The 15,000-nt window shown below is 39.8% G+C and overlaps 1 protein-coding gene across 1 annotated transcript in view; it reads right to left on the bottom strand.

Annotated features, from left to right (window-relative positions):
• The window catches only part of LOC144969947 (proton channel OtopLc-like), a 100,933-nt gene that overhangs the window by 77,562 nt on the left and 8,371 nt on the right, over window positions 1-15,000 (bottom strand). Inside the window, exon 2 of the mRNA XM_078909036.1 lies at window positions 8,565-9,412. Within this exon, the coding sequence (XP_078765162.1) occupies window positions 8,565-9,375 (811 nt within the window). The 5' untranslated portion in view covers window positions 9,376-9,412. The remainder of the gene's footprint in view (window positions 1-8,564; window positions 9,413-15,000) is intronic.

Here is a 15,000-nt window from a genome sequence, read left to right on the forward strand (position 1 = left end):
CTTGTGCGTAGCCATTGTTAACTTATAGATAGTTCGAAGATGACGTCACTCATGTCTTTGTTATTGTTTTCTGCTATCCGCGTTTATGAGTAATGCTCAATGAATTGTATTAACCAGACTATAAACGTCCATGGATACACACAGTTTTGTGTGTTGGTCCGTTATACTTCCGGATGGCAATGTTATGAGCTTCTTAGCCAAGCGCATACTATCTATAGCCTGACACAAGAACCCACAAGGACTTATAGTTTTTGGCGTCATTTTTTAGGTTTGTGTAGCGTCTAGTGAGTTGCCGTTTGTAGTGCTCAAGGAATCAAATGATTCTATTGCTTGAACTATTGAATACAACTCACGATTTGTTTTCTTTTGTGGGGCAAAGACTTGTCTTTTGACGTCATTTTTTTTTTGTCAATGTCAGGCTATAAAGTTAACGTTGGCTACGGCTTGTGAAACATAATTAAGGTTATTTCAGCGCCAGAGTGCAGGGGATGAAAGGTAAGCAATGTTCCTCTTAAAAACAGATTTAAGAACAAGCAGTAAACATTTGAAGAGTGATTTTCCAAAACTATGTTTTCCCGTTTTGAGATATTGAGGATTACTTTCCCCCCAAATGTTCTCATTCGGTCTAGAATTTTATCATAATATCATTTAAACTTCAAATTCACAGAAATCTAGAGAAATTATTGTGCCAATTGATGCTTAAATAAAATGTAGACTGCGTTTCAATTTGACTCATGAATGGAAAATCTCAAAAAGTAGAAAAATCGACTATACGAGTTTTGAAAAATCAGCCTTCATTTGAAGACTTTTTTAAAAAGTCCTTCTGTCACTGCATCATAAGATACCGTCACCTAGGCATTCCACGAAGGAATATAGACAATTCATCAAACAAGATGTCTGAAGTCAACAGGAATCATCCATGTTGTCCAGGTGAGCAAATGGGGGTTAATAATCTTGCCCAAGGAAAAGAACGAAATGCCTGAAGTGGGACTGGAACCCGGGACCTTCCGGGTCACAGTGCAATGACTTAACCACTCGGCCACTTCGCCCCCCCCCCCCCTAGAAGACGGCTTTGCCTAATCTAGTCGACTTCACCACTGTTTGAGATTTTCCCTCCAAGAGCAAGATTGAAACGTAAACTTTATTTTAAGCAAAAACTTGGCACAATAATTTCCTTAGATTTGTATGAATTTGAAGTTTATTCACGATAAAATGACAGACCGGATGTGAGAATTTCAGGGGACATAATCCTGACTGTCTCAAAATGGGAAAAATGGAGATAAGGTGTTTTGGAATGAGACTCTTCATTTAGAATCACTGACAGGTGCATTTCTTTGCAGGTGTGTTTAGTTTGGATTTTTTTCAGACCCTGCCTAAATATATTTTTTACTATATTTATTTATTTACTTATTTATATATTTTTTTCTACATCATTTGAGGTCCCGATAGCTCAGTTGATAGAGCACTCGCTTCACACGCAATGGGACCGAGATCGATCCCTAGCGCAGTCGAATTTTTTTCCTGACCCCCTGTTCATCCAGCAGTGAATGGGTAGCTGAGCCTGTTAAATTTGGCGGAAAATACTTTGCGATAGACTAGCGTCCCATCCAATGGCGAGCAAGCAATTTCTATTGTCCGTTTCACGAGACCCCATCTCCTCGAAGTTTTTATTCTTTATTGTCCTCTAGCACTTTTATACTCACTTCATTTCTTGTTATTTAAATTTTGTACAGTGAATGAAATTGTGTTTATTCTTGTGCGGCTATGTGATCGTGTGTATGACACTCGCTTTCGGATCGAAAGGTACTGGGATCGAGCCTCGCTTGGTGCATTGGAAAAGACTCTTAACTCTTAACTAATGTTCTCTTACCGTACTCATGTGTAAAATGAGTACTTGGCCGTTAACAACGTTGTCTCTGTCGGAAAAAAAAATTGTAATATCGCCTAACAGGTGTCAAGTCTCGTTCTTTATGTTACGTGTTGCTGTTGGTCAGGGGTCCTTTGTAAAGCGTTTTGAGCACGTTTAGAAACGGACGTCTGATGTCAACAGGAATCATCCATGTCCAACATGGGAAAACTGAAGTTCAATAGGCATTCCCAACGATAAATACGAAAATGCCTGAAGCGGAACCCGAACCCTGCCTGAGATCTTCAGGGTCACAGTGTAATGTCTCAACCACTCGACCACTTCGCCCTCCCCCCCCCCCTATAATATACAAAATGTCAAATTTTACCAGTGATTCTGAAGGTAGTATCTTGAATCTAACACCACCACCCCCTCCCCTCCACCCCACACACACACACAACATAAGAACAAACAAACATCAAAGATAACTTCTGAAAGTAGCATCTCTATCAGCGACTATCAGTGTACCTGACAACCCAAAGGTGAGTTCCCAGATATCCTCAACTCTTTATGACGCATGACCACCTTAAAGAACCACCACTTCGTACCTTCAAAGAACTTATCTAATCTACCAAGGAAGCGACTGTAAACAACAGTGCTACCTACCTACGTGCTACAGTTTCCATCTAATAAATCATCTGTATGGCCATTAAGTTATTCTACTCGGCTATGTGCGGCTATGTGGTCTTGTGGCATGACACTCGCTTTTAGATCGGAAGGTCCAGGGTTAGAGCCTCGCACGTCCTTGAGTCCTTGGAGAAGGCACTTTACTCACATTCTCTCACCGTACTCAGGTGTAAAATGAGTACCTGGCCGTTAACAGCGTTTTCTGTGTCCGAAAAATTGTAATATCCCCTAACAGGCGTCATGTCCCGTCCTACACGTTAAATGTTGCTGTTGACCAGGGACGCCTTGTAAATCGCTTTGAGCACATTTAGTGGATATTGCGCCATATAAAGCTCAATTTTAATTTTAATTTTTTTTTTTACCCCGCAGTTCTCTTACAAAACGCAAACAAGATCTCAAAAAGAAACTGTATCCGGAGGAAACTGACAAGTACTAATTGGGGAGCCTCACAACAAGTACTTAGAACATCTGCTTTGGCACTTTGCTATAGCGTGGGAGAATACTGCGCTCCAGTCTGGATGAGGAGCCCACATGCCAAACTGATTGATGTCAAGCTAAGAGAATCAATGAGGATCATAACAGGATACCTCAAGTCAACCCCAACCCAATAGCTCCCAACACTAAGTGGCATAGCACCGCCTGAGATCAGAAGACAAGAATTAAACCAAAGAATGCATGCCAAAATTGAGGAGGTCACTGACAGGGTCCCATTGAAGGAGATCCTAGAAGAAGCCCCAAAAACGTCAAGACTGAAATCAAGGAAACCTTTTAAAACTTCAAGACAACATTTCAACGTGAAAGAGGAATGGATGTCGATGTGGAACCAAGACAGCCCAGGGGAGGCGACATCATTCCCGACCCAACAGAAAGAACACCTGGCTTTCTCTGCAATAGCCGAAAATGCTGGGTCATCTCCAACCGCATTTTGACAGGACATGACAGAACCGCAGCTAACATGCATAGATGGAATCTGAGAGAATCAGATGCATGCCGTCATTGCCAAGGAGACCCTGAGACAATAGACCACATCGTCATCCACTGCCCAGTGACAAGCCTATCAGGAGGCTACGAGACAGCCTATAAGGCAGGAAAAGAATTTGAAGAATGGATTAAAAGATTCAAAATAGAGGTGTAGCCATTCGATACTACTACTTTTACAAAACCATTTTTCCCCCCAGAAAAGTTGACTTCAAAGATCAATCGGTCCAAATAACACCCAGCTTGTCAAAAAGTCTCAAATCCAAGACTTGTGTTTATAGATAGTATGCGCTTGGCTAACAAGCTCACAACTTTGCTATCCGGAAGTATGACGGACCAACACGTAAAACTATGTATAACGGTGAACGTTTATAGTCTGGTTAATACAGTTTAGTGAGAATTACTCATAAACGCGGATGGCAAAAAAAAAAAAAAAAAAAAAAACAATAACAAAGACCCGAATGACGTCAACTTCATTCTATCTATAGATAGTTTGAAGTTGACATCACTCTGGTCTTTGCTATTGTTTTTTTTTTTTTTTTTTTTTTGCAATCCACGTATATGAGCAATTCTCATATAACTGTATTAACTAGACTATAAACGTTCAAGGTTACACATAGTTTTGTGTGTTGGTCCGTTATACTACCGGATGGCAATGTTGTGAGCTTTTTAGCCAAGCGCATACTATCTATCAACAGAAACACCCATAACGGTCTAAAAATTACTTTTTTTTTTGTAAAATAGGCCCCATCGAAGGCTATTTCTGGGTCAGCGGAAGCAAGAGGGGTTGAATTTAAAGTCTTGTTTCTGATGCAGTCAGAGCAGTAGATCCAACAATTAAAGAAAGTAATCGATAAACAGTATTGCTGGCCAATAATAATCAATAATGATAGAGGGAGGAAAAAAGTCGACTGGGATATGGAAATCGGTCGTACATTCATTATCTTTTAATCGCATTTTAAAAAAAAAGTCGACTGGGATATGGAAATCGGTCGTACATTCATTATCTTTTAATCGCATTTAAAAAAAAAAGTCGACTGGGATATGGAAATCGGTCGTACATTCATTATCTTTTAATCGCATTTTAAAAAAAAGTCGACTGGGATATGGAAATCGGTCGTACATTCATTATCTTTTAATCGCATTTTAAAATTATAAATATTATTTCCCCCCGGTATCGATAATCCGGGATTATCAGCTCAATTCCGGTATGCCGGGATTTTGGCTTGAATCCGGGACAATCCCGGAAAATCCGGGATGTCTGGCAGATCTTTATGTCAAGTGTGAACATTTTTAATTCTCTCAAGGTTATTTTTTTTTCTATGACCCCCACCCCCCGTCACCCAGAGGTGATTGGGTATTTGGGTCTATTAGATCTGGTGGAAAGTATTTTGCGATAGACTAGCGGTCTATCCAAACGTTTGCAAGCAATTGCTAGTGTCCGTTTCACGCTATAGAAACCGGGATAAACCCCGGTTCCATTGGCCTAATGGCTCTATATATAGGACAATACACACTACTGCTTGCTTGGAATATTTATATGAATTATAAGTTTGTTTTTTTTATTGAGCTTTTATATAGCGCAATATCCACTAAATGTGCTCAAAGCGCTTTACAAGGGGTCCCTGGTCAACAGCAACATTTAACATGTAGGACGGGACATGACGCCTGTTAGGCGATATTACAATTTTTCGGACAAAGACAACGCTGTTAACGGCCAGGTACTCATTTTACACCTGAGTACGGTGAGAGAATGTGAATAAAGAGCCTTTTCCAAGGATTCAACTATGCGCCGAGCGCGAGGCTCGAACCCAGGACCTTCCGATCCGAAAGCGAGTGTCATATCACTAGACCACATAGCCGCACAAATTACGTCCTAAATTCACGAACAAATTACATCTTAGTTGATAGGAGAAATAGGTGAGAAATTTGGCGTAAGGTCACTCAGGGCTGTGCGCAACGTGTATTAATTTGCAGGTCTGGTAACCAAAATTGTTATAGGCTCATTGTTGAAACAGAAATACAATGAAACCAACGCAAAATATTTTCCATTACAACAATGATGCTAAACCAAACCTATAATTGGATTCAATAGTCTGATGTCACGTCGCCCAGCAACGGCGGCCATCGTGGTTCTAAACAGAGAATATCAGTACTTTCTATTCCTCATGCTGGCTAGAACTTTTCATATTATATCTTGTGATCAGAATGTGTAAAAGTCAAAACATGATCAGATTTATAATGTTTTTTTTTTTCCTCTGGATACGCTTTTATGCTCGTCCGAGAAATATTTCATAAGGGCGTCCGCCATTGTTCCGATAGTTTAGAGCCAGTTCCTAAGTTACCATGCGTCATTACGAGGGAAGTGACGTCATGACTGTTGAACCGTATTGCGTTCGCTTATCAGACCTTCAAACATGTGCACGTTTACCGAGACCAATGCCCTCTCTAGGTTGCTATGGCGGAGACCAGACCCATTGAGATAATAATTTAAGCAACGTTCAGAATATGTGTAATGTTTGAGTAACACATGACTATGTCCGTTCTAGATTAATCACTCAAGCACGATATATCCACGCCTTAATATATTATTAACACATCTATGTGTGTCACACGAGTGTGGCTTCTCCTTCATCTGTTTGCCATCTGGAATCATTCCGTTAGTCTACAATATTTGGTAACAGTGTGTAAGCAATAAGACTACACACTCTATGTACCGAACACACACTGTGTGTCCATTCTGCTAATGGCGTCTGTAGTACAACTATGCTGCCGTACTATGGAAAAAAACCCATATTTAAAAATTTGGTCAGAAAACTCGTCCTTCAAATATCGATCGATTTAAATGACTCTCATCTTGGCAAAAACTTTCAAAGCTACAATAACAGGTCATACATAAAACATGCTTAATTCGTTCATATCATGAAAAATAATTCATAAACGGAAACTGGTTTTAATCTATCGAATATTTCCTAATAAAATAAAGTCTAAATATTTGTCTTAAAAGTAGCTTCTGTATTGTATTTTCTTGAGAAAATTGGAAGAGAGTGTCAAATAGAAAGGGCAGCATGAGAAAAAGACCTGTCAGAAAACTTTTGGAACCTTTTTTGAGAACAGTTAATCGGAGATGATCACTAAATCTTAAAGTCCTGGAAGGAAAAGTACAATGAAGTAAGGTTGCTTAAATATGAAGGAGCAGTTTCGTTGATACATTTAAAGTTAAAGTAAAAAAACCCAGCAATTTTGTTATTTGAGTCTTGATTCAACAGGTAGCCAGTGAAGTGACAATAACATGGGCCATTTCAAAATACGTCAGACACATGGTCAACGGTTTGAAGATAGACCATGACCAAAGTAACATTAAAGTAGGTAGTCTAAACCCAAAATTGGATCGCTGTCGCATGATATTTCTAAGCTGCTTAATTAATAGAGCTTTTTGTTCTGATTAAAATTATACCAAAAGCATCTATGTATCTTCATTTTTGTGGGTCTATGTGGTCTTGTGGTATGACACTCGCTTTCGGATCAGAAGGTCCTGGGATCGAGCCTCGCTCGGCGCATAGTTGAGTCCTTGGAAAAGACTCTTTACTCTCATTCTCTCACCATACTCAGGTGTAAAATGATTACCTGACCGTCAACAGCGTTGTCTCTGTCCGAATAAAAATTGTAATATAGCCTAACAGGCGTCATGTCTCGTTCTAATTGTTACATGTTGCTGTTGACCAGGAGCCTTTGTAAAGCGCTTTGAGCACATTTAGTGGATATTGCTCTATATAAAGCTCAATTTTTAATTCTAAGCTGCTTAATTGATAGCGCATTTTGTTCTAATTAAAATGGTACCAAAAGCATCTATGCATCTTCATTTTTAAGGAAGTTATGACCATTTGAGTTTTGGTAAAAACAGGTTGAAACACAGTCCCTCAGAGATGGCACAAAACCCTCATTTTTGAACCAGCCGTGCGAGCGAGAACGTAAATTAAGCAAACTACTCATTTAAATCAATTTGAGCCACACAAAATGTTGCTGTGAATGGCTCCATTTTTCTTCAATAGGTTTAGATGCATACGTTTTTCAGTTAATTTAAATGCCAATACGCTTCAACAGTCGTAACGTCACTTCCATCCTAATGACGCATGGTAACTTAGTAAATGGCTCTAAACTATCGGAACAATGGTGGACGCATGTATGAAATATTTCTCCGGCGAGCATAAAAGCGTATCCAGAGGGGAAAAAACATAAATTTGATCATGTTTTGACTTTTACACATTCTGATCACAAGGCATATGAAAAGTTCTAGCCAGCATGAAGAATAAAATGTAATAATTTTCTTTGTTTAGAACCAAGATGGCCGCCGTTGCCGGGCGGCGTGACATCAGACTACTGAATCCAATTGCGTCAACCATTTGACCCGGAAGAAAAATGTGAGACAATTACAATGATGTGAAAAACAAAAGCCAACTGGTCTATCCAAGACATAAGACTGGAATTTGTTTTAGACATATAGCGCAATATCCATTAAATATGCTCAAAGCGCTTTACAAGTGGTTCCTAGTCAACAGGAACATTTAACATGTAGACGCGAAATGACGCCTGTTAGGCGATATTGCAATTCTCCCGGACAGCGACAACGCTGTTGTTAACGGCCAGGTACTCATTTTACACTTGAGTACGATGAGAGAGTATGAGTAAATAAAGAGACTTTTCCTAAGACTAAACTATGCACAGCATTGGAGACTCGATCCCAGGATCTTCCGATACAAAGGCGAGTGTCAAACCACTAGACCACATAGCCGGCAAAGATGTGATTAAATAGCTGCCAAATTATAACTTGACGAAGTTGACGTCTACAGGTCTTTGTTATTGTTTTTTGCCATCCGCGTTTATGAATAATTCTCACTAAACTGTATTAACCAGACTATATTATACGTTCAAGGTTACACACAGTTTTGTGTGTGGGTCCGTTATAATATTTCCGGATGGCAATCTCGTGAGCTTCTTAGCCAAGCGCATACTATCTATACAAGAGGGTAAGATATAAGAAAGCTAGACTTACTTTCACTGAGTCTCTGCTTGATGGACTTTGGTGTGGACGTGGAACTGGGCTGAGAAGGGGGTGGAGTCGAAGGTGTCATGGTTGCTGTAGGAGTGCTCTCCCCTGTCGTGGTGGGTGCCATTCCTTCCGCTGACGTCATTGGTGTATCCTTGTTTTCATGATGTTCTACGTCAGAAACGTCATGGGTATTCTCTGGATTGTGAGCAATTTCCTCCTGTTGTGGCTGAGATGGGGGATAACTGCTGCCTGCAACGTCTCCGTGTTGTGTTTGTGGCTCAACGGTGATGTCCCCTTGATTGGGTTCCACGCCTTGTCCTTGATGGGGGTTAGGCACCCTATCTATATCGTTATTTTGATCCGGTTCTAGACGATAGGGGTTGACGTCATCACGGGTTTGACTTTCACCGTCATCATCATTTCCACCATTCACCTGACTGTCATCATCATCATCGTCGTCGTCGTCGTCATCGTCGACTTCTTCATCATCCTCATCGTCATAGTCGCCATTATCTCCATTTTCGGCCATTCCCGGTTCGTACCCACCGTTATTCATATCCCCATTATGTTGATGATTATGATGATGATGAGGTGGAGGAGGAGGAGGAGGAGGGAGCTGAGGAGGTGGATTATGGGGTGTCTGGTGATAAGGTTGTGGTTGTTGTTGTTGTTGTTGTAGATTATATTTGTCGTCAGCTTTGTCCTGTTTGAGACAGGAATTTTGGTCGTTGATGTCGTCAATGGTATCTCCCTCGTATTCCTCCAGGCTGTCTCGCCTATCACTGTCATACGTTCCGTCGGGGACGCTATCCATGGTGAGAAGGGTTAGTCCTTATTGAAGTTTCGGAAATCTGTTGGAAATAAAAAATAATAATAATTGAGCTTTTATATAGCGCAATCTCCACTAAACGTGCTCAAAACGCTTTACAAGGGGTCCCTGGTCAACAGCAACATTTAACATGTACGACGGGACATGCCGCCTGTTTGGTGATATTACACTTTTTCGGACACCGCACTCAGGTGTAAAATGAGCACCTGGCCGTTAACAGCGTTGTCGCTGTTAACGGCCAGGTGCTCATTTTACACCTGAGTGCGGTGAGAGAATGTGAGTAAAGAGCCTTTTCCAAGGACTCAACTATGCACCGAGCGCGAGACTCGAACCCAGGATCTTCCGATCCGAAAGCGAGTGTCATACCACTAGACCACATAGCCGCACATATAAAGGGAAATGAAGTGAGTTTGAAAGTGACAGAAGACAATAGAGTATAAAAATTCGCGGCGGCAATGGGGGCTCGAACCCGCGACCTAACTGGTACGACAATTTTGCCTGGCCAGGGAGAGCTATCCACCACTCCTAAAAAAAATGGTTTCAAACTATATGTCTATCTTGAGCCGCTCTACCCGACTTCTTGAGGTCACGGGTTCAACACACACACGCAAACGCTGCGAAGTTAGTTGGCCAGCATTTAAGCTTAATAGCCAATATTCTCAACAGAAACATGTAACATAGAAACGATTGAGGCATTTAGAATGCTCCGGTATTTTGGATGAATATTAATTCAGAAAAGTGAGGTGAGCAGGCACTTATGTTGATAACAACAAGAAATGAAGTGAGTACGAATGTCCCAGAAGACAATAGAGAACAAAATGTTGGCTCCATTTCCAGAACCTCATGAGCATCTCTAAGTTATTAAAACTTATTGAAAATGAAAGCTGATCCCAGACTTCATAATTTAAAGTATTTTGAAGTGTTATTTAATCCCTGTGAGGGTAAAGTGTTGATCTATAAAGTTAACTATAAGAGCAGCTACTACTTTGATATCCTACAAACTAAGAATTTATAGATTTTCATTTTGGCAGCTCGGGATATGGGGTGTTTATTGCGTTTATAAATTGAGCCACCAACACTTTTAGGTCATGTCAGAGTCGGAAAATTGTCTTTTGTTTATTTATTGAGTAAATTAAATGGGACAGGTGAGGAAACTAGGGCAGGGGTACATATGGTAAAACGTTTACTATTTGAAGGTAGAAATTAAACAACGTCCCATGTGATTCATAGTACCTAACTACTTGATTTAAAAAAATAGTATTTGCATTGTGTTACAGTAAAAAAAATTGAGCTTTATATAGCGCAATATCCACTAAATGTGCTCAAAGCGTTTCATGACGCCTGTTAGGCGATATTACAAATTTTCGGACAAAGAAAACGCTGTTAACGGCCAGGTACTCATTTTACACCTGAGTACAGTGAGAGAATGTGAGTAAAGGGCCTTTTCCAAGGACTCAACTATGCGCCGAGCGCGAGGCTCGAACCCAGTACCTTCCGATCCGAAAGCGAGTGTCATACCACTAGACCACATAGCCGCACGTAAAGAAACTAGGGCAGGGGTACATACGTAAAACGTTTACTATTTGTAGGTAGAAATTAAACAACATCCCATGTGATTCATAGTACCTACCTACTTTGATTTTTAAAAATAGTATTTGCATTGTGTGTTACAGTATCTAATTATATATATATCATCGGCTTAATACCTGAAATGACTATCTCCAATACATCCCAAAATTCTAAAAATAGCATAACTGACCCCGCCATGATATGTTTCATGATGCGTATCTATTACTATTAATAAAATGTCACAAAGTATTGTTTTATCGAAATAAAATTAACAATTTTATTACGAGTTGAAAACCTGAAAAAATAAAACAAATTTTAAATGTATTTTTTTCTCAAAACAAGACCTTTTTAAATTAGTTACTTCCTTCACTCAGGCGACGATAGGAGAAAGAAAGACATAGAATATCTTAATCGCTAAAGGAAAGAATCGGTGAGAAACGCATTCCCTGAACCAGATAACAGTCTGGAAAGACAAATGTTTTAAAAATTTGGCCAGAAAACTCGTCCTTCAAATATCGATCGATTTAAATGACCCTCATATTGGCAAAAAAACTCTCAAACCTGGGACATGAAGGAAGACTTCGCGAAGTCCCAGGTTTCAAAGGTTTTGCCAAGATGAGGGTCTTCTAAATCGATCTATACTTGAAGGACGATATTACTGGCCAAGTTTTTAAATACACAGTATTTTTTTTTCTTTTGGTATTTGTTTTTGTTTTACAGAGTACGGTAGTAAAGTTGTGAATAACTTGAATTGAAATATAGATAGTTCGAAGATGACGCCACTCAGGCCTTTGTTATTGGTTTTTTTTTGCCATCCGCGTTTATGAATAATGCTCACTGAACTGTATTAACCCGACTATAAAAGTTCATGGTTACACAGAGTTTGTGTGTTGGTCCGTTATACTTCCGGATGACAATGTTGTGAACTCCTTGGCCAAACGCATACTATCTATAAATAGTTTGAAGATGACGTCACTCAGGTCTTTGTTATTGTTTTTTTTTGCCATCCGCGTTTATGAGTAATGCTCACTGAACTGTATTAACCCGACTATAAACGTTCATGGATACACACAGTTTTGTGTGTTGGTCCGTTATACTTCCGGATGGCAATGTTATGAGCTTCTTAGCCAAGCGCATACTATCTATACACAACCCCAAACCACCTTAGACAATCAATCGTGAGAATAGACATCTATAGATAGAATGCGCTTGGCCAAGGAGTTCACAACATTGCCATCCGGAAGTATAACGGACCAACACACAAACTCTGTGTAACCATGAACTTTTATAGTCGGGTTAATACAGTTTAGTGAGAACAACTCACAAACGCGGATGGCAAAAACAATAACAAAGGCCTGGGTGACGTCATCTGCATACTATCTATAGGAAGGAGATTTCATACCAACACGATACCATCCACTAACAATACATACATAATCCCTCCAATCTTCTGTTGTAACTGAAAAAAAAACACATTTTTAAAATATTGGGACCAAAAAAAGTCGTCCTTCAAATATCAATCCATTAAAATTACCATCATCTTGTCCAAAAAAAAAACAAAACAACAAAAACAAAACAAAAGAAAACAAAACAAGACAAAACAAAAACAAAACAAAATTTCTGAGTCTTGGTTTTAGAGTCTTTCAAAAGATAAGGGTCATCTGAATCGAGATAGATAGTTCGAAGATGACGTCACTCAAGTCTTTGTTATTGTTTTTTTGCTATCCGCGTTCATGAATAATGCTCACTGAACTGTATTAACCCGACTATAAACGTTCATGGATACACACAGTTTTGTGTGTTGGACCGTTATACTTCCGGATGGCAATGTTATGAGCTTCTTAGCCAAGCGCATACTATATATATGTTTGAAGGAGGAGGAGTTTTCTGGTCAAAATTCTTAAAATGTGATTTGACAGAACAGCAGTGTTGAAACAGGCAGGTGAATGAAATCGGATTTTGGACCGACAGTGATGGATAGATAGGATGCTACAGGCTAATGAACGCAGAAGATGTTATTTTTATGAAGAACTTCCGGTTCCAGCCTGGGATGTGGTCGTAAAATTAAGATAAAAGCTGTCAGTTGTACTCGCGTATCGATGCGTTTTCTTGATTTGATTAGAACGTCTTATCTGTAGATAGTATGCGCTTGGTTAAGAAGCTCACAACATTGCCAACCGGAAGTATAACGGACCACCACACCAAACTATGTGTAACCTTGAACGTTTATAGTCTGGTTAATACAGTTTAGTGAGAATTACTCATAAATATGGATGGCAAAAAAACAATAACAAAGACCAAAGTGATGTCATATTCGTTCTATCTATATATATATATATATATATATATATATATATATATATATATATATATATATATATTTCCAAATTGAGGGAGTACAGAAGAACAAACTTATAACGAACACGGTTAGGACAGTTCAATGGAATGAATTAAGGAACTTTTATAATTATAACACATTTTCTGTTAAACTACCTATACTTTTCTCACAACATTTCGATTCCGGAGCGATTTAATTTTCTGATATCGGGAATTATGTTGAGCCGAGAGCCGACGAACCGAGTTTATGAAATTTATCCTCGAAGTGATGAAGTTATTGATTTCTATTTTGAAAAAAAAAAAAACATTTTATAACACCTTATTCTCATGTGTAGGAAAATTCTAAATATACAAAATGGTAAAATTGATGGTTCCTATATGACCTCTTGTTGCTATGTCTGTCAAGCTATTGATAGTTCCTCTGTTACCTCTTGTTGTTATGCCTGTCAAGCTATTGATGGTTCCTCTGTGACCTCTTGTTGCTATGCCTTCAAGCTATTGATAGTTCCTCTGTGACCTCTGTTGCAGCCTGTCAAGCTATGATGTTCTCTGTGACCTCTTGTTGCTGTGCCTGTCAAGCTATTGATGGTTCCTCTGTGACCTCTTGTTGCTATGCCTGTCAAGCTATTGATGGTTCCTCTGTGACCTCTTGTTGCTATGCCTGTCAAGCTATTGATAGTTCCTCTGTTAGCTCTTGTTGCCATGCCTGTCAAGCTATTGGTGGTTCCTCTGTGACCTCTTGTTGCTATGCCTGTCAAGCTATTGATAGTTCCTCTGTTAGCTCTTGTTGCTATGCCTGTCAAGCTATTGATGGTTCCTCTGTGACCTCTTGTTGCTATGCCTGTCAAGCTATTGATGGTTCCTCTGTGACCTCTTGTTGCTATGCCTGTCAAGCTATTGATGGTTCCTCTGTGACCTCTTGTTGCTGTGTCTGTCAAGCTATTGATGGTTCCTCTGTGACCTCTTGTTGCTATGCCTGTCAAGCTATTGGTGGTTCCTCTGTTACCTCTTGTTGCTGTGCCTGCCAAGCTATTGATAGTTCCTATATGACCTCTTGTTGCTATGTCTGTCAAGCTATTGATAGTTCCTCTGTGACCTCTTGTTGCTATGCCTGTCAAGCTATTGATGGTTCCTCTGTGACCTCTTGTTGCTATGCCTGTCAAGCTATTGATAGTTCCTCTGTTAGCTCTTGTTGCCATGCCTGTCAAGCTATTGATGGTTCCTCAGTGACCTTTTGTTGCTATGCCTGTCAAGCTATTGATAGTTCCTCTGTTACCTCTTGTTGCTGAGTCTGTCAAGCTATTTATGGTTCCTCTGTGACCTCTTGTTGCTATGCCTGTCAAGCTATTGATAGTTCCTCTGTTACCTCTTGTTGCTGAGTCTGTCAAGCTATTGATGGTTCCTCTGTTACCTCTTGTTGCTGTACCTGTCAAGCTATTGATGGTTCCTCTGTGACCTCTTGTTGCTATGCCTGTCAAGCTATTGATGGTTCCTCTGTTACCTCTTGTTGCTGTGTCTGTCAAGCTATTGATGGTTCCTCTGTTACCTCTTGTTGCTGTGTCTGTCAAGCTATTGATAGTTCCTCTGTGACCTCTTGTTGCTGTGTCTGTCAAGCTATTGATGGTTCCTCTGTTACCTCTTGTTGCTGTGTCTGTCAAGCTATTGGTGGTTCCTCTGTGACCTCTTGTTGCTGTGTCTGTCAAG

This window comes from Berghia stephanieae, chromosome 4 (genome assembly GCF_034508935.2).
Source record: "Berghia stephanieae isolate SIO BIC M18660-M18661 chromosome 4, UCSD_Bste_1.3, whole genome shotgun sequence".
NCBI classification, from domain to species: Eukaryota; Metazoa; Mollusca; class Gastropoda; order Nudibranchia; family Aeolidiidae; genus Berghia; species Berghia stephanieae.